The sequence below is a fragment of the Lactuca virosa genome, chromosome 5 (genome assembly GCF_052849685.1).
Source record: "Lactuca virosa cultivar CGN04683 chromosome 5, Lactuca_virosa_CGN04683_v6, whole genome shotgun sequence".
Classification (NCBI taxonomy): Eukaryota; Viridiplantae; Streptophyta; class Magnoliopsida; order Asterales; family Asteraceae; genus Lactuca; species Lactuca virosa.
The window spans coordinates 206,881,891-206,899,717 of NC_136430.1; the positions used below are offsets into that span (position 1 = coordinate 206,881,891).

At 38.0% G+C, this 17,827-nt stretch overlaps 2 protein-coding genes across 3 annotated transcripts; both read right to left on the minus strand.

Moving 5' to 3' along the window:
* Window positions 1–5,022: 5,022 nt before the first annotated feature.
* Window positions 5,023–10,292, minus strand: LOC145116657 (PH, RCC1 and FYVE domains-containing protein 1-like). 2 transcript variants are annotated; one of them, XM_079052985.1, is made up of 5 exons: window positions 10,022–10,292; window positions 6,949–8,928; window positions 6,709–6,855; window positions 5,827–6,164; window positions 5,023–5,464 (listed from the first exon to the last, which is right to left on the minus strand). In XM_079052985.1, exons 2-5 carry the CDS (start codon window positions 8,896–8,898, stop codon window positions 5,299–5,301), a joined length of 2,601 nt encoding a protein of 866 aa, XP_078909111.1. In that variant the 5' UTR covers window positions 8,899–8,928; window positions 10,022–10,292; the 3' UTR covers window positions 5,023–5,298. The 2 variants fall into 2 exon arrangements, with proteins under 2 accessions (XP_078909111.1, XP_078909112.1); XM_079052986.1 differs by lacking the exon at window positions 10,022–10,292 and having other exon boundaries at window positions 6,949–8,931.
* A 401-nt stretch (window positions 10,293–10,693) lies between these two features.
* LOC145116311 (11S globulin seed storage protein Ana o 2.0101-like) lies at window positions 10,694–12,625 on the minus strand. The gene is made up of 4 exons (XM_079052657.1): window positions 12,308–12,625; window positions 11,981–12,228; window positions 11,327–11,905; window positions 10,694–11,241 (listed from the first exon to the last, which is right to left on the minus strand). The coding sequence occupies exons 1-4, from the start codon at window positions 12,618–12,620 to the stop codon at window positions 10,822–10,824; spliced, it is 1,560 nt and encodes a 519-aa protein (XP_078908783.1). The 5' UTR covers window positions 12,621–12,625; the 3' UTR covers window positions 10,694–10,821.
* Between the last annotated feature and the right edge of the window lie 5,202 nt (window positions 12,626–17,827).

A 17,827-nucleotide genomic window follows, 5' to 3' on the forward strand; every position in this document is an offset into this window, starting at 1 on the left:
ACGCTCGTGGGCCTCAAAGGCGGCCATCTCTTCAGGAGTAGCTTCTTCTGGGTTGATTTTTTCCAGTTTCTCGTCGAGGACATATTGTTTGTCCTCGTAGCGAGTTATCATGCGAATGTATCTCATCCACTCGTTGAAGTTTGAGCCCTCAAATGTCACCTTTTGACACAGGTTCATCAACGAGAATGACCCAGAAGTGTTGTTGTTTGCGTTTGCGTTAGACATTTGAAATAGAAAGAAACAAAGTTTGATTAGAAATGAATCCCCAATTAAACACCCAAATGAGAAATTAGGGCTAGGATCCAACAACATTATTTACAGCTTAGAAAAGGGATGCCGTAATCTAAAAGTAAACAATTTGAAGGTAAGTGAATGACGATTCACTAATTTTCACCATGAAAAACGAAAAGAGATTAAGTTTTAAATGTATTTGAAAATTCCTAGATTTCTTTTGAGATTCATTGAACATTTCAATGGCATGTTTAAATCTCGATATGCACTTCATATTTGCGACTGGGATGCCGAGAATCGCAAACAAGTTGTGATTAACCATGCGAATCAACATGGTGCACCCAATGTCTTTATCACCTAATCAATGTGTTGGTTAGCCACGCACGCTCCATTGATCTATGATAAACATCGAGCCACCCTTTGTCACCAATGTCAATCCCAAATTAGTGTGCCGGTTAGCCACGCATGCTCCACTAACGTTTGACAGGGGTACAAAGTGTAATTCCATGGAATATCATCATTTTCACATTTTTTTCCCTAAAGTAACTAAGATTGAGAATTTATAAAACAATGTAGTTACTTTAATATTTTCATTATACTTATAATGAGGAATTAAGTGCCCTATCCTATCCGTTCGGCTAACGACCCTCCACCAGTCAAGCAAGCGGTAGGTGTGAGTGTACACCCATTAAGCGCCATTTTATAGGTAGCAACCTTATACCCACCTTATAGACTGGCTTCGTGAATGAGGCCTACTAGCGATAAGACTAGCTTATTCTTATACATATATACATATTAATCTTGTAATAATACAATAGTATAGGGTTGAATTTTAAACTTGTAAAATTCTAAGGGTTTGAAATTTAAATCATTCAAAATTAAACTTTTAATCACAAAATTTAAATTTCAAAACTTGAGGACAAGTTTTGAACTTTTCAAAACACAAGGGATCAAATAACAAATAATATAAATCAAACAATTAATTTAGTGATTATCTATATTTGACCTATTTCAATTTCTTGCAAGATAAGTTACCCAATTAATACAAATAATCAATTTTAATCATATAAGGAATTTATTATCTAATCAATTGGTAAATATCTTTTGTTTTTGGCAAGGATAGTCTCACAAAATCATTAAAATTCGAATTTCATCAGTAAAAACAGATTAGGCAACTACTCCATAGCAAAAACAACAAGAAATCCCGATATATCCTCTGTCAGACGATCCGACTCGCCGAGCCACTCATGGACTCGCCGAGTAGGGCCGACTCGCCGAGTGCATGAAGTGACTCGCCAAGTCCAGTCGAACAGAAGCCAGAAAAACGATTTTCAGCATGCAAACAGTTAAAGCATCACATACAACAGAAACCAATCAAGGCTCTGATACCACTCATGGGTTTTAGGCATAAGAACAATCCTATGTGCTCATACAAACCCTAATGCTTGGATGTAGGTTTCTCTATTGTACATGCTTTGAATCCAAGACTTACAAACCCTAATCTAGCATACACAATATCAAAATAACATATAACATCAGATCTAGATGTTTACCTCTTCAATAGTAGCTTGAATCTTCTTCTCTTGAGCTTAGAATCACAATTGTAATTCCTCTAATGGATCACAAACACCACACAAGCAAGAAGGCAATTATGAGAGAGGAGAGACAATGCTAAAATCGGCCCTAGGGTTTCTCTTGGGAACCAGTGGCCGAAAATTGCATGCTAGGGTCTCTATTTATACTATAGGTTGCTAGGGTTTCAGTCTAAACCCTAATGGATACCTTAGCCACCAAGTAGCCCAAGGAACCTTCTGGAATGAGGCCTTGGACGAAAATATGATGATCCTTCATCATAATTTCGTTCCCCCTTAGTCCATTCGGTTTCCCAGCCCAAAACTCAACAATCACACATTTGACAGTTTATGCCCCTTTATTTAATTAATCTCTTTTAGTCACCAAATTAATTCCTAATTAATTTATGACTAATACCAATTAAATAAATATGATTTCTCCTTTAATATATTATTCTTATAATATATTAATAAACCATAATATTCTCTCTCTATTCTTAAATTACCTTGTCAAGTTGCTTTGGTGAAGGCAACCCAAAAGGACCATGCACAACCGGGTCAAGTACATACCAAATATAGTTACGGGCTTAGACACTAATCCAACACGAGTTTGACAGTAAGAGCGGTTGCAGCACCCGCTCAGGCGACACAGAGGATCACAGATGGTCGGGAGGGCAAGACAACGACCCATATAGTAAAAAGTATGGCTTTTTAGTTGATGACTGAGGAGGTACGTATGACTCCTGACGTATTTACGGGTATGTTTTCCATTTATTTATGCGCTTCCATTATTGTTTATGCTTATGTTTCATGTCGTAATGCTTAGGGACGTTCTTAGTGAACAGATTGCATGCTTTGGTCCTTTTTGATTTGGGCGCTACCCAATCGTTTGTATCTCTTACGCTCAACAAGAGATTTAGTCATGCTCCTGGGTAGTTTGATTATCCGTTGGAGGTGGAGATCGCCGATGATCGTTCAGTGAGAGTATCGAGGGTTCATCGGGGATGTACTCTTGAGCTGTTTCGAGAGAGATACCCGATTGATTTGGTTCCTAGTCCTTTGCACGAGTGCAAGGTCATTGTGGAGATGGGTTGGTTGTGCCCTAATGAGGTGATGATCAATTTGTGAGTACCAGTTAGTTCGGTTTCAAACCCCAAGTGTGGGAGATCTAGTTATTCATGGCAATGGTGCTCAGCGAGGACCAACTCTCTGTTCGGCTGCGAGGGCTAGGAGATATCTTCAGCAGGGTTGTTCTAGTTTTGTAGCCTACGTTTTGGATACCCAAAAGGAGGGAAAAATTCATGTGATGATGTTCCAATCGTTCGGGAGTATCCTGATGTGTTCCCAGAGGATTTACCGGGAGTGCCTCCGGAGAGGCCGGTCGAGTTCCGTATAGATCTGATTCCAGGTGCGTCTCTGATAGCTAAAGCACATTACCGGTTAGCACCTCCAGAGATGCAGGAGTTGTCTACACAACTACAGGAGCTATTAGACAAAGGGTTTATCAGACCGAGTAGCTCACCCTGGGGAGCTCCGATACTCTTTGTGAAGAAGAAGGATGGTTCCCACAAGATGTGCATCGATTACCGTGAGTTAAACAAGCTGATGGTGAAGAACCATTACCCACTCCCAAGGACCGATGATCTTTTCGATCAGCTTCAGGGCGCATCTTGGTTCTCCAAGATAGATCTAGGGCCGGGATATCACCAGATGAGGGTCAGAGAGGAAGACATGCAGAAGACTGCTTTCAGGACTCGCTATGGTCATTAAGAGTTCGTGGTGATGCCTTTCGGGCTCACCAATGCTCCAGCCGTGTTCATGGATCTCATGAACCATGTGTGTAGAACGATGCTAGATCGGTATGTTATTGTATTTATTGATGATATTCTGGTATATTCTAAGACCAAGGAGCAGCATGAGAATCATCTGCGAGAGGTTCTGGAGACTTTGAGGATGGAGAGGCTTTTTTTCAAAGTTCTCCAAGTGCAAGTTTTGGCTGCGCGATGTGCAGTTTTTGGGGCACCATGTCAATGAGAAAGGGATTTTGATCGACCCAGCCAAGATCGAGACTGTGATGTAGTGGGAGGTTATGAATTCCCCATTTGAGATTCGGAGCTTCTTGGGTTTAGCAGGATATTATCGGATGTTCATTGAGAATTTCTCTAGGATCACAGTTCCGTTGACCAGGTTGACGAAGAAGACAGTTACTTTCCGCTGGGGGTCTGAGCAGCAGAAAACTTTTGAGACCCTACGACAGAGATTGTACGAGGCTCTGATCTTGACTCTGCCCAAGGGCATTGACGAATTCATGGTTTATTATAATGCATCGATTATGGGATTGGGTGCAGTACTTATGCAGTGGGGCCATGTGATCGCCTATGCGTCGAGGCAGCTGAAGCCTCATGATGTGAATCACCCTACACATGATCTGGAGCTGGGGCGGTGGTTTTCGCCCCCAAGAATTGGCCACATTACCTCTATGGGGTCCGTTGTACCATCTATACGGATAACAAGAGCTTGAGGTACTTGATGGATCAGCCAATCTGAATATGAGGCAATGCACGTGGTTGGATGTAGTGAAAGATTAAGACTGCGAGATTTTATACCACCACGGGAATGCCAATATAGTGGTTGATGCGCTGAGTCACAAGGTGACTAGCACGCCTATCCAAGATTTATGTTTGATGATGATAGTGATTACCCTACTCTTGGAGCAGATCCATTGAACGGATTTATTTTCCTTTTATTGGATATAACGATTTATTAACCATTATTGTTGCGTTGCAGAAAACAGTTTAATAAAATTGAAGTTATTAAACAATTACCTAAAGTTATTAATGTCACAAGAAATGTAAAATGGTTTAACAATATTATATATAGAAAAAGATATGTTAGGTAAAATTTATCTTGATAGTATCATCAACGATTGTGCATCTAAAAAAGATAGATTTATTTTCCTTTGAGATAAATGTTTTTGTAAATGTTATGGTTTTATTTGTATTTATGATAATATTATTAGTGATTTTTTTTAATGGTGTGTCAATTGTTAAATGGTTATTATATTAATGATTTTGGGAGCTTTTTTTTTTCGGTTCACTATGACCCAAAATATATTTGGAATGACCTTAATAATCTTAACCTTAAATAATTTAGAATTTCTTACATACAAATTAGACTATAAAATTTGGGTAACAAGACCCATTTATATTGTGCAAGAGTGTTACAAAATTATCCACACATAAAAAAATTATATTTGTTGTTTAATCTCTCTTTCCTTTAACATAAGTTTGTTTGTGGTTCCCCAAGATTGTGTTCAGACAAATCGCGGTCCCATATATCCAATATCCAACATGAGGAAGATAAATCACAATCTCTATATTATGTCACCTATGGATTCTAACCTTTTTACTCCCTTTAGATACTTCATAGGGACTACCACAACAAATAATATTTTCGCATTTTGTTAAGTGGGTTATATAAGATAAAAGAAAGCGAGCTAAGTGGATGTGGATGTGGATGTGGATGGTTCCTGATTAGGTGGTGGCTGAGCCTTAGATGTAGTTGGACGGTTGCTTGGCCTTCCCGTACTATATTTCTTGAACACCCTTTCTTTGTTTTCCTTCCACCATTCTTCCGCCTGCTCCGCCACAAACTTCCTTTTGCTGCCATTTTTAATGAAAACAAAAAAAGGTTATCAAGATCTTGCATAACACTTAAGTTCATACAATGGTATTTACGTCTTTTGCACAGCATATTAGTCTCTGTCCCACCTTTCTGGGTACAATTTTTGTCCCATTGACATCGGTGCATGTCACATACAGTACAAAGACACTGTTTTGACTTGGTCAAAAGAGGGTATTCACAGCTTTTGCACAGAATGTAGATTGAGAGCAAGTCTTTATATCATCTTTAATTTTTCATGAACCAGACATAAATTATGTATTTTATTGTAGTGCGTAAATAAGAAAGAAATTGAAAATAGGATGTTGTAATAATACAAAAACAAATGAAGAAAACTAAGTACCTGAATCTAACGCGCTTAAAAATTTTGGTGCCATTTGAGAGCTGAATGAGAGTAACATAAACACCAGGTTCAAATTGTTCAATCAATTCTTTCTTTTCCTCCCTCCTACTTGGATACCTGGGTAGTCTCGAGCTGCTTTGTCTGCTTGTTTGACTTGTGGATTCTGTGGTTTGACCAGAAGAAGAAGATCCATTATTCTCATCAGTATACTTTCTGCTTCTAATTCTTTTGGATGAAGTAATGTCTGATTGCAAAAACTCATTCACTTTAGAAGTTACTGCTTTGAATGCTTCATCATCAGATAGTTCTGGAGGCAGCTTCTCTGTTAAATCTTTTAGCTGACATATAAAAGAACAAGCTCACTAACATTATTAAATTATAAAAATAAAACATTATTATATTATAATGTTATTGAAAACATTAAATAACACAGTAAAACAACAAGCTTCTATTTCAATTTGCAATGCCACAGCACCGAAATCTAGGTTGCATTATAATATAAAAAAAAAGAGTAAATTACATTTTTGGTCCTTGAGTGTATATGATATTTGCTATTTTAGTCCTCATTTGAGGTTCTTGCAACATTTTTTGTTCCAAGTGAAAAAAATGACTGTTTTTCATCCACAAGTATAGCTAATTTTTGCAATGTGGGTCCCAAAATTAGTCATTTTCTTGGAATGACGACTAGAAATGTTACAAAAACTTAAAAATAAGGACCAAAACTGTAAGAGAAAACAGTTTTTATTGCTGTAACCCGATAGATTTTTCAAAGTATAACATCTTAATACAAAGAAAATTAAAGTACAATGTTGTAATAGAAAGAAATGTAATGAAAATCTTGTAATTCACAAATAAATGCTATTTTATGATATTAGTAATTACCTGAGATTTGACACATTTGAAGACATCCACAGCAACTAGACACTTAGCACTTTCATCAGATGCCAAGGCAGCAGACTGTTCAGCCTTAGTTCTCAATTTCCCAATTTCTGCTTCTTGCCGATCAGTCTTCTTCTTTAAAGTTTTCACCTACAATTTCACAAAAAGTATGAAAAAACCATTGGCCTAAATTGCATATAATTCTATAATAAACAAATCAATAAAAAGATCAAAAATCACTACCTGATTATGTAACTTGGTGACTTCATGATTCAAAAGCTCATTAGACTTCTTCAAACTATCAATCACACCTCTCGAGAACATCGGAGAGCCACCGGAGCACGGCGGACTCGGCCGCCTCGCGAAAGGAGAAGCCGGCCTCGAAACCGGCTGAGGCGGTGGCTGCGGTGGCGGCAGAAACTGTGGCTGAATCGTCGTGGGGCCAGAAACAGGTCTCAAAGCATTTGAAAGCGCCCCCAATGAACTCGGAAAAGCAATATCCTTCAATTGCTGTGAAGAGGGAACTTGTGAACGTCTTACGGATGAACAATTACCTGATTTTGGTCCATACATAGCGGACATGATTTCAAGATATTTAACTGGTTCAATATTTGGAGACATTAAAAGCCTTGAAGTCCGCCCTTGTTGCCCTTGTGCGGGTTGTGTGCTAAATTTCCGGTGAAAAGTGGAGACGTTGTTGTTGTTGTTGTTAATATTCCCGATTTCACCGGATTTTTTTAATTTTGCATAACAGGAGTCGCAAACACGGTGGGGTTTTCCCGGAATTGGCGCCAATGCGGCTTTGATCGCTTTTCGTGAACTACAACCATGGCAATGAAAAAGCCCACAGTTGTAACAATTATGTCTCTTTCGAGTGAACCCAAACGCTTGTTTACATCCCGAACAAACTGATTGATCGGCGCCGGAAACCCATTTGTGGATGCAAATACTCGCGGTGTAACTTGCGCCACAAGAAATGCTTTTCACGTGTCGATCTTTTAACGATTCGACTAAAGTTGGAGTTTTCCGATCTTCGTAGTCGCCATGGCCTAATCTTCCGTTTGCTCCCATTCCCCATGTGAAGATTTCACTTCTTGATGTTAAAACCGCACAATGGTATGCCCCACATGAAATTTCTTCGACGAATTCGCCGACTAATCCGTCTTGTACTAACGCCGGTTTTTTTCCGTCAGATTGTGGGATTCCGAGTTGGCCGTACGCCGGACTACCCATGGCGAAGACATGGCCGGAGGTTGTGAGGGCTAATGTCATCGTGTGGCCACATGCTAGTTGATGGAAGTTGTAATCCATAAGAGATGAAATACATGTTGGTTGTAAGTACGTTGTCTTATCTCCATGACCTAATCGGAATTTATCCCCGTCGCCCCACGTGAACAGCTTCCGGGATGTCGAAAGTCCGCCGTGTTGATTTGTGACCTCGACAATCGCCGCCGTATGCCATACTCCACACGCGACTTTCAAAGTTTTCAACCCGTTTAACGATTGGACTTCTTTTGGATACTTTACACTTTCCCGATCTCCGTGCCCTAAAACCCCAAACCTTCCATCGCCGAACGTAAATAGCCTCCCGTCGACGGTTGAGAGCGCTGTATGCCATGTGCTACACGCGACGGAGAACACCAGAAGTCCTTCCAAAGGACCAGAGACCCGTTTCGGAATCCAATGGCTGGCGTCGGTGCCATGACCGAGGAGACCGGCGTTATGTAACCCATCACCCCAGGTGTATAAATCTCCGGCGTTCGTTATAGCACACGTATGAAACTCACCACAAGCGACGTAATCGACATTAGTGACGGCGAGAAACTCCACAAGATGTGGCCGGCGGAAGTCTTTTTCCGTTCCGTGGCCGAGCCGGCCGCCGGATTCCTCCCCCCAAGTGAAAACCTCGCCTTGTTTTGTAACGAGGGACAAATGGCAAACACCACAAGCGATTTGTTGGACGTCTATGACTACGTTTGACTCTAGGAGCCTAGGGATGGTGACGTCACTTTTTGATTGGAAAGTGTTTATGGATCCATCGGTGGATGCCACATCAGACCAAACTTCTCCCCAAACGAAAACGTCTCCTAGTGATTCTATGTCATCGTGGCCAGAATTGTGATTTGAACAACTGGGAGTGCTGGAAACGCTGATTCTGAAACCATCTGCTGCACCACTTGTTCTTAATTGCATGTTTGTGGATCAAGATTTGGCATTTAAAAACTGGTAAATTTAAAAGATTAATTAGAAGGTTGTAAATGTATACACCCAAGAAAACCAAGCATGCATTAGAGTGTGTAGCAATAGAATTTGTAAAACTCGGTAATATAATGTAAGAAATAACAACTTACTACTATTATTGGTGTATTATATCATCCTACTTATATTTCTTTCTATTAGAACATTGTACTTTTGGTTTTTTTCTTCTTATTTAGACATAGTATATTTAGAAATCTACCTAATTATATAGCACTATGTTACTAATTTCTTCTTATAAACACATCAATTTTAATATTTTACTTTATTGTAGCAATCGAAGTTGCTTTGTATTTGAATGATATTGTTATAGCAGGATAGACTATACAATATGTTGTAGGAAGAACTTAAAGCAAGATGCTATAATACGTCGAACAACTCAGTGAAAGTATGTTGTTATTTCTTAGCTTTTCAATATTGTTCAAACCATGTTTCTAGAGTTTTTTTAGGACATATACGGACTAATGGCAAGTTTTTTTTTAGGACATATATGGTCCAAAAAATAGCTAAATTAAGAAATATCAAAGTAAGATTCCACATTGCCATCACCCACAAACATAAACAAAATGTCCACATTAGCGAACGAGCTAAAAAAAGTTCCTCATCCTCTCTCAAAGTGCCTTTCCACACTAACATGTCATAACAGTTTTTAAAGTGTGTCACAAAATTTGTCAAGTATCATAAATGATGATAGTTTAGATAGATTACTAGCAAGGCCTAAAATATTAGAAGTGGTGACTTAGTTATGTTTTGCTCAATCCATTTGAATATCAACAACACATATATGAGTGAATGTTTTCTTAAGGAACTCCAATCTTCAATGTAGAACATGTTTTCCTTTTGCTCTTTCCAAAAGATATAAAACAAACCGATTAATTTTCAGGCATATAGCACATATGTAATAAGTTATTGCAAGATTAAACTTGTATATAATTACCGATTACTCAATTTTTCTATGTTCTCAAACATATAACATTAAATGGAACTCATTTTCGTGAAAGGATTAAAAATTCATGTGTGTAATGTCTTAAATCCTGAGTGAGAGGAGGAAGGAAGAAACCTGCTCAATATCATGGTCCAGATAGCCACAATTAACAGCATCTGTCATTCCATCTGAAACCCTTCCATTGGTACGATAAGGATGATAGTCTTCATAAATAATCGCAATCCAATCTTCTCCTTCTTCCCGTTTCTTTGGCCTATCGCAAACTTAAATTCTTCAGCAATTGCTTAAAATCTTCGATCCGACATTGGGAATAACGGCGATCATTAATTTTCAGAAGGCCAAAATCGTTATGTAAAATGTGTGCCGATTTAATGCAGAATATTTGCTTACTTTTGCGGAGATTCAACAAACCAGAATGGGAGAGAACAATAATGGAAGGGGAGAGAGAGGTTGAAGAAGGTATCGAAAGTATAGGGAAACGTTTGCAGCTCAACAAAAATGGAACCGATTTTGGCGCGCTCATTTGGCCCCCTTTTAACTATTTACTGGATATTTGTTGATTAAATCCGCATCATATGTTTTCCTTTATTGTGACATGTTTGTTTAGGAGAAAAATTGGAAGAAATGTTTGTTTTATCTTTTATGCTTACTTTCTTTTCCTTTTTTCTTTTCTCTTTTTCCTTTTTTTTTTTAATTATATGTTTTTGAAATATGAAAATTCGATTAGACCAATTTTAAATTCTTCATTAATCACTCATATATCCATGTTGTTTATTCTTAGATCGATTGCAACACAAAAGAAAATTCATTATTTATCGGTAAAGGATACATATTGCACAACGATCCCTACTTTCCTCTGAGTCGACCTTCTCTTATTTTACCATTTCATACATGAAAACTTTCAACTTCTTCATCTAACCAAAAAGAACATTCAACAAAGCATTCTTCGCCGTTTCTCTCGGACTCGTCGACCTCGGACTCAAAACAACACCTTCTTGCCTGTTATACTTCAAACTCTTAGCTTGCTCTCGTGAAATCTCATACGAGTTCACCAACACCTCCTCTGGTAGTGCCCTCACAAACGAGAAACGTCCGGCCAACTGGCTCGTTATCGCATTGTCATTTGTCTTGAACGCCACCCACTCGCATCCTTCCTCGCCGGCCTTCTTCACCACCGCAAAGTTCTGTGGCACCACGATCAGTTGACCCTCCCGAACCCAGTCGTCAAACACGGCTGACCCATCGTTTTTCACGATTTGCAGACGGCTGCTTCCACTTGTCACGTAGATTACACTGTGGGCGTTTAAGTTGTAGTATGGTGCATGAATAGCATTCTACACGTAAAAATAGCAAAGTTATAATACGATTTTCTATATTTCATTTGATTTTAGTTCTTTGAAGACACCATAGTTTAATTACCTTGTAAAGGATTCCTCTCTCTGCGCTAAGTTGAAGCAAGTCGAGGACAGGGAATTTGTGGCTGTTGAGACTGCTGAGGCGTCCGCCACGTGGGTTGTACACGTCGGCATGGGTTGGGTTGGCAAGGTTGGCGCTCAACTGGGCTGAGCATAAGGTTTCATCAAAGCCGTTGGGGACTCCACCACCACGACGACCACTTTGTCCTCGTGAAGGTGATGATCGTTGTCGTTCTCGTCCTTGTTCTTGCTTTTCTGGGGTGATGACTCTGAAGTTATCAGCTTGAACGATGAATCCACGGTTGTCGTTTTGTCCCTTTAGTTGCCTCACAGTCTCGTAGTCAACATTAAACACGTCCTGGAGGATCTGGTCGTCGAAACCACTGAAGATGTTTGAGCCTTCTTGTTCTTGTTGTCCCCTTCTCCGGCCACCTTCAGCACGGCGAGGCTCATCCCGTCTCTTGCCACCCTGTGTGCGGCCTTCTGACGGCACCTCCCACCTGGTTTCCTGGCCGCGCTGTTGTTGGCCACGGCCTCCTTGTTGTCCTTGTTGACTTTGTGAGTTTCCGGCGAGGAAGAATTTCTGATCATAAAAACGTTCATATGAATCTCTAATCACAAAAAACGTTTAAGAAATGATGTTAATTAAACAAATTACCCTGAAGGTTCGATCGAGCTGGTTAGCCACATTGCTTGTATCACGAAGAACAATCGTGACAATGGGTCTGTCGCCGTCGTTATAGGTCCAGTGAACTACTCCGGCAGGCAACGCTAATATATCACCTTCTTTGTATCGGTAAACCTTCTGGTGCTTGTCAAAAAACTCTCCTTTTCCACCCTCCGAAGGAAACGATGTCTCAAATGTTTCCGGGCACCCTGGAAGGACAGTTCCCTGAATACCTTCGCCTGTTACATATACAGTAGCTAAGTGAATCAGTGACCTTATGTACAAGTTACAATGCACGATGTACAAAACAAAGAGTACCTCTGACGATATAGGCAAGCTCCGGTGCACTTGGGTAGTATGGCAAGAGAAGCCCTTTAGGGTTAATAGTATGACGAACTGCTTCTACGCCGGCGCACTCGAGTTCATCGTTCTCCTCGGGGATCCAGAACTCAGACACTCCGGCCTCCGATTCCACAACGCGGTTGGGTTCTCTAGCGGTGATTCTGTCGATCTGGCATTCAGAGCGTCCACTTAGACGTGTCTGTTGTTTCCGGGGTGGCTGTATCTGAGCCAAACCGCCATGAAAGAGCACTAGAAAGCAAAGACCAAGAGAAAGAAGTCGGAAACTCATTGTTGAATTGTGGTGTGAAGTGGCGAAGAGGTTGGGTTTGGATTTATAGTGGGTGTGGAGTGTGAGGATTTGACACGTAATGAAAATGGTGGCAATTTTGTTCTGTTTTAATGTTATGTATAGTGTACACGTTGGATTTTTAGAGGCTATATGTGGCGAAAGTGTCCTGAAAATGAAGATGATCCATGTGTTGTCGTATTATCGTGGCTTATGATCCAATGAATCTGGTCGCATAAACAAGTAATACCGATTGAGGATTGAATCGTTAATTCTACATGGAATAATAAGAAAAGAGGCGCAAGTATATATTGTTGAAAATTTTAACATATTTTATTAATTAATCTATTTCTTTAATTATTTTGTAGAAAATAGCTAAAAAAAACTCAACATTATAAAAATAACCATCAAAATCGTAGATGGATTAAGCTCATCTGCGATTTCTCCATTTGATCTGCGAATGTACAAGTCGGTAAAGCACACGGACGTGCATTATTAGTTGTACGTTCACAGATGTTTTTTTAGTTTTTTTGATTTTTTCCGTTATAAATACCCTCACATCTAACTAAAATTACAGATAAACTTAATCCATCTACGATTTCCTTTGAAGTTCATCTGCGATTTTGGTGGTTTTTTTTAACGAAAATAGAAGTGTTAAAACACAGATACGCAATAGTTCAAATGGGGTAATTTTCTCTTTATCTTTTTGTGTATAAATCTATATTTTATAAACACCTATAACATTTGTATTGCGAGGCATGCCCAATAAAAATGCAAGAAGCACTATTTGGTGCAAGTTTTTCGGGAGCATAATCTCGGAGATATGGGAATACCCGACAACCAAAAGGGTGTAATGAAGCATAATTGGGTACTTTATGGAACAACAGTTGATAAGGAGAATTATTTCCAAGCAATTGGGAAGGAATAATGTAGATTATCAAAACTTTGTTATAATCTGAAGACCGAAGATTTCAAGCTAAGGATAATGTAAAGTTGAAGGCCCATGGAGTTGGACTAGGACTGAGCATCAAGAGTTGGTGGTAGATCAAGTGGGCACTTCAAGTGCTGTTAAAAAAAAAAAAAAAAAAAAAGTGGACACTTCAAGTGTCCCATTTTATCCTTATTTGACCTTGTCTTTCCTATGTTGGCTCATGGGAAGATGCATATGAATGGGCATGTGTTACCATTATTGTTTGTATATGTTTTTATATGATTGTTGTGATTGTTCTATTTTTCATAATTGATAGTATATAATTGGAATAAAAAAACTGTTACAAGTTAACAAAGAAAAAATTAGAAATTATAAAATTGTTTCTATAACATGAATTTTAAAGGTTAAAATGATCATCTTACCAAAAAGGAAATGTTAAAATTCTTTTTACTAAACAAATGAAAACAAAAACCTATTTTTATAAAATATAAATATCATGTTACCCATGAAAAACACACACTTCTTTATAATCTATTGGCATGGGGAAGTGCTTATAATCAACAAGTATATTGGATTATAGTTGAGGTGATGTGATACTCATGATAACTCATGTGTAATTTGGTTCAGGGACCACATGATTTTTGTAGTTGATTTACCATCCAAGTTCATGATCCACAACAACCCTATCATGAATAAGGATGAGCATGAAGAGATTAAACATTCTATCTGTTGGATTAGGTGTCTAAGCCCATAACTATTTTGGTATGTACTTGACCCGATTATGAGCATGGTCCTTTTGGGTTGCCTTCACCATAACAACTGATAGGATGAATTATGAAGAAAGAGCATTAATTATGATTTATTAATATATTATGTGAATAATATATTAAAAGAGAAATCATATTGTTTAATTAATATTCATCAATAATTAATTTAGAATTAATTTTGTGGTCAAAAGAGATTAATTAAATTAAGGGGACTGCTACTGTAATTATAAGATAGTTACAGAGTTGGGCTTAAGATCCATAAGGAAGCAATGGACGAATTCTATATGGGAGTCCATATAGAAATCGTACAATGGGCCTTCTGGAAGGATCTTTGGGCTGCTTAAGGACTAAGCAACTGGATTAGGGTTTCCAAGTTGAAAACCCTAGTAGCCCCAACTATATAAGGACCCCTAAGGCTCCCAAAAACGTGGCTAAGCATTCCTAAGAGTATCTTGGACGTTTTTGGTGCCTCTCCTCTCTCTCTTGTTCATCCTTGTTGCTAATGGTGTTTGTGACTCCATTAGAGGTGCAACACTTGGGGCACTAAGCTTTCGGAAGTCAAGATCAAGAAGTATTGAGATTGTGATTGCTAGATAACAATCAAGGTAAGATCTAAACCCTAATCATATGTCAATTTCGATTATAGTATGCTAGAACTAGGGTTTATTGCTTTGGTATTCAATGTTGTATGTTCAAACTAGAAAAACCTAGATCAAAGCAATTAGGGTTGCATGAACACCATAGGAATGATGTTATGCTAATAATCCATTAGTGGTATCAGAGCCTAGGTCATTTTTCTAGTTGAATAGATGCAAAAGTGAACTGCCAAAAGATCAAAAAATCAAATTTTTTGCTGTCTGCGAAGCCGACTCGGTGAGTCCAATAGTGGACTCGGCGAGTTGCTTGAACTCGGTGAGTCCATCAGTGGACTCGGCGAGTCAAGTGTGTTGTTGCCGGGATTTTCGATTTTTTGAGCAGATTTTGTTAAGGATAATTACCAAAACTCGTTTTTATTGCCTAAAATCGATTTTTTATGTTTGGAATGACTATCCTTATCAAAATTAATGGATTTGGTTAAATATGGATAATATAGGATTATTATGAGTCAAATATTTGACCTAGTAAGTTTGAAAAGTTTCAAATTACACCCTTAAGTTTTATAGTTTAAATTTGAACTTAATAGTTTGAGTTTTTGAAATGTAAATAGTTAAACCTTAATGTTTTGAAAGGTTTCAAAACTTGTCCTCAAGTTTTGGAATTTAAAATTTAATTAAAAGGTATTAATTTTGAAATATTGAATTCTAAAACCCTAGTACTTTGAAAAGTTCAAATTATACCCTTATGGTTTTATATTAAATTAATTAAGTGTTTAATTAAAAGAGATAATTAATAAATCCATAAGTATATGGTTTAAGATTAATTAAATTAAAAGTCTAATTTATTAATAGTTTAAACCAATAAGTATTTTAAAAGTGTAAAATACACCCTTATACTATATAAAATTAAAAGTCTAATATATTATATATGTATAAGTAAAGAGTCAGTCTTACCGTTAGTAGGCCTCATTCACGAAGCTGGTCTATAAGGGGTGTTTAAGGAAGCGGCATGTAAAATGACTGTCATTGGGTATCCACTCTTACCCAACGCACCCTTGACTACTGGAGGGTCGTTAGCCGAACAGGTAGGATAGGACACAACCTTCCATTATAAGTATAATGTAATACAAGTAACTAAACCTTTTATAAATTCTCAAATCTTAGTTACTTAAAAAAATGTGAATTTGATGCTAACCCATGAAATTACACTTTGCACCTTGCCGAAACGTTAGTGGAACGTGTGTGGTTAACCGGCATATGGGATTGGCAAGGATGGGAGAGGGTGACTCGATGTTTGTCATAGATCAATGGAGTGTGTGTGGTTAACCGGCACATTGATTAGGTGATAGTGACATTGAGGGTACCAAGTATATTTGCATGGTTATTCACACCTTGTTTGTGATCTTCGGCATCCCAGTCACAAACTTGAAGGGCATAATCGAGATTAAACATGCCATTGAAAAGTTCAATGAATCTCAAAAGATCTAGGAGTTTCAATTCATTTAAAACCTAATTTTCAATTTTCGTTTTTCATGGTGGAAATTGGTAAATCATCATTTACCTACCTTCAAATGTTATGAAGTCGGATTACGGCATTCCTCTTCCGAGTTGTAGAATATTGTGTTGGATCCTAGCCTTAATATTTCATTTGGGTGTTATATTAAGGATTGAATCAACTAACTTGAATTTCTCCTGTTTTGTAGATGTCAAAATCTAACAACTATGGTCTTCCCGAATCTTTTGGAAAAAGCTTTCTTCATGAAGATGATGTTGTTGGATTAGATGTCTAAGCCCATAACTATTATTGATATGTACTCGACCCGAGAGTAGCATGATCTATTTGGGTTGCATAACACCAGGACAATTTGTTAGGATGGACTCTTGAGAGAAGGTTATATATAATTTATTAATATATTATAAGTTCTAATATATTAATATGAAATCATATGCTTTAATTAGTATTGATTAAGAATTAATTTGGAATTAATTTAGTGATCAAAAGAGACTAATTAAATCTATGGGGACTAATAATGGTAATTAGCTATATTTATGTGAGTTGGACTTATGATCCATGTTGGACCAAGTTTATGTGTGGACACATAAAGAGTTGGGCCACATGAACCATGGATCATAATACCCATGGGTATGGATTTGGGTTATACCCATGACCCTTGAAATACCACATATAAATACATACTCCATTGCCCAAAATCACCACTTGTAAGACTTGTAGTTCTTGGAGCTTATAGAGTTGATTTTGGTGTGGATGGAATTCTCTCTCAAGAGCCACGTTTGTCCTAGGTGAGTTGTGAGCTATTTGAGGCATTCATACTTTTGGTGCTAAGCTCTTAAGGCGAAATACATCAAGACTTCAAGCATGTATAATGTCAATTGCATGCTAGTTATAGGCTTAATACCTTGGAAACATCATTGCATGTATAATTAGTGAAAACATAGATCCAAGGTATTTAGGGTTGTATGTTCACCATAGGATGTTGTAGTATACTAAAACCCAACAGTAGTATTAGAGCCATGGGTTGTTTTCAATTATACTTGACGCTACTTGCTTGGAAATGCCTTAAAAATCGATTTTCTGCTGTTCTGGACGGTGGACTCGCCGAGTCCAATGATGGAATCGCCGAGTCCAAGGCAAAAATTGACCAAGTCGCCGAGTTTGTTCATACACTCGACGAGTTGGTGTTCCAGAATGCAGATTTTCGAGGTTGTTGGCCAGAATTGGACTAGGATCATTACCCTAAGCTGTTTTTGAACTTATAAACCTGTTTTTGATGTGGTAATGATCATACTAATCCAATTCAAAAGATAATTTTCATAATTTCAAGATTTGTATTAGTTTATATGAATGTGCTAATTTCTTGAAGATTGATGATATGAATTATCTTGTGCTTATGAGTT

Excerpts from the sequence above, each read along its gene's own strand:
- LOC145116311 (XM_079052657.1), bottom strand. The coding sequence starts at position 12,620 with ATGAGTTTCCGACTTCTTTCTCTTGGTCTTTGCTTTCTAGTGCTCTTT. Across the intron at positions 12,229-12,307 it reads GCTTGCCTATATCGTCAGAG|GCGAAGGTATTCAGGGAACT; the intron begins GTACTCTTTGTT and ends TATATGTAACAG. Across the intron at positions 11,906-11,980 it reads AGCTCGATCGAACCTTCAGG|AAATTCTTCCTCGCCGGAAA; the intron begins GTAATTTGTTTA and ends TTTTATGATCAG.
- LOC145116657 (XM_079052985.1), bottom strand. The coding sequence starts at position 8,898 with ATGCAATTAAGAACAAGTGGTGCAGCAGATGGTTTCAGAATCAGCGTT. Across the intron at positions 6,165-6,708 it reads TCAAATGTGTCAAATCTCAG|CTAAAAGATTTAACAGAGAA; the intron begins GTAATTACTAAT and ends TTTATATGTCAG. Across the intron at positions 5,465-5,826 it reads TTTAAGCGCGTTAGATTCAG|CAAAAGGAAGTTTGTGGCGG; the intron begins GTACTTAGTTTT and ends TAAAAATGGCAG.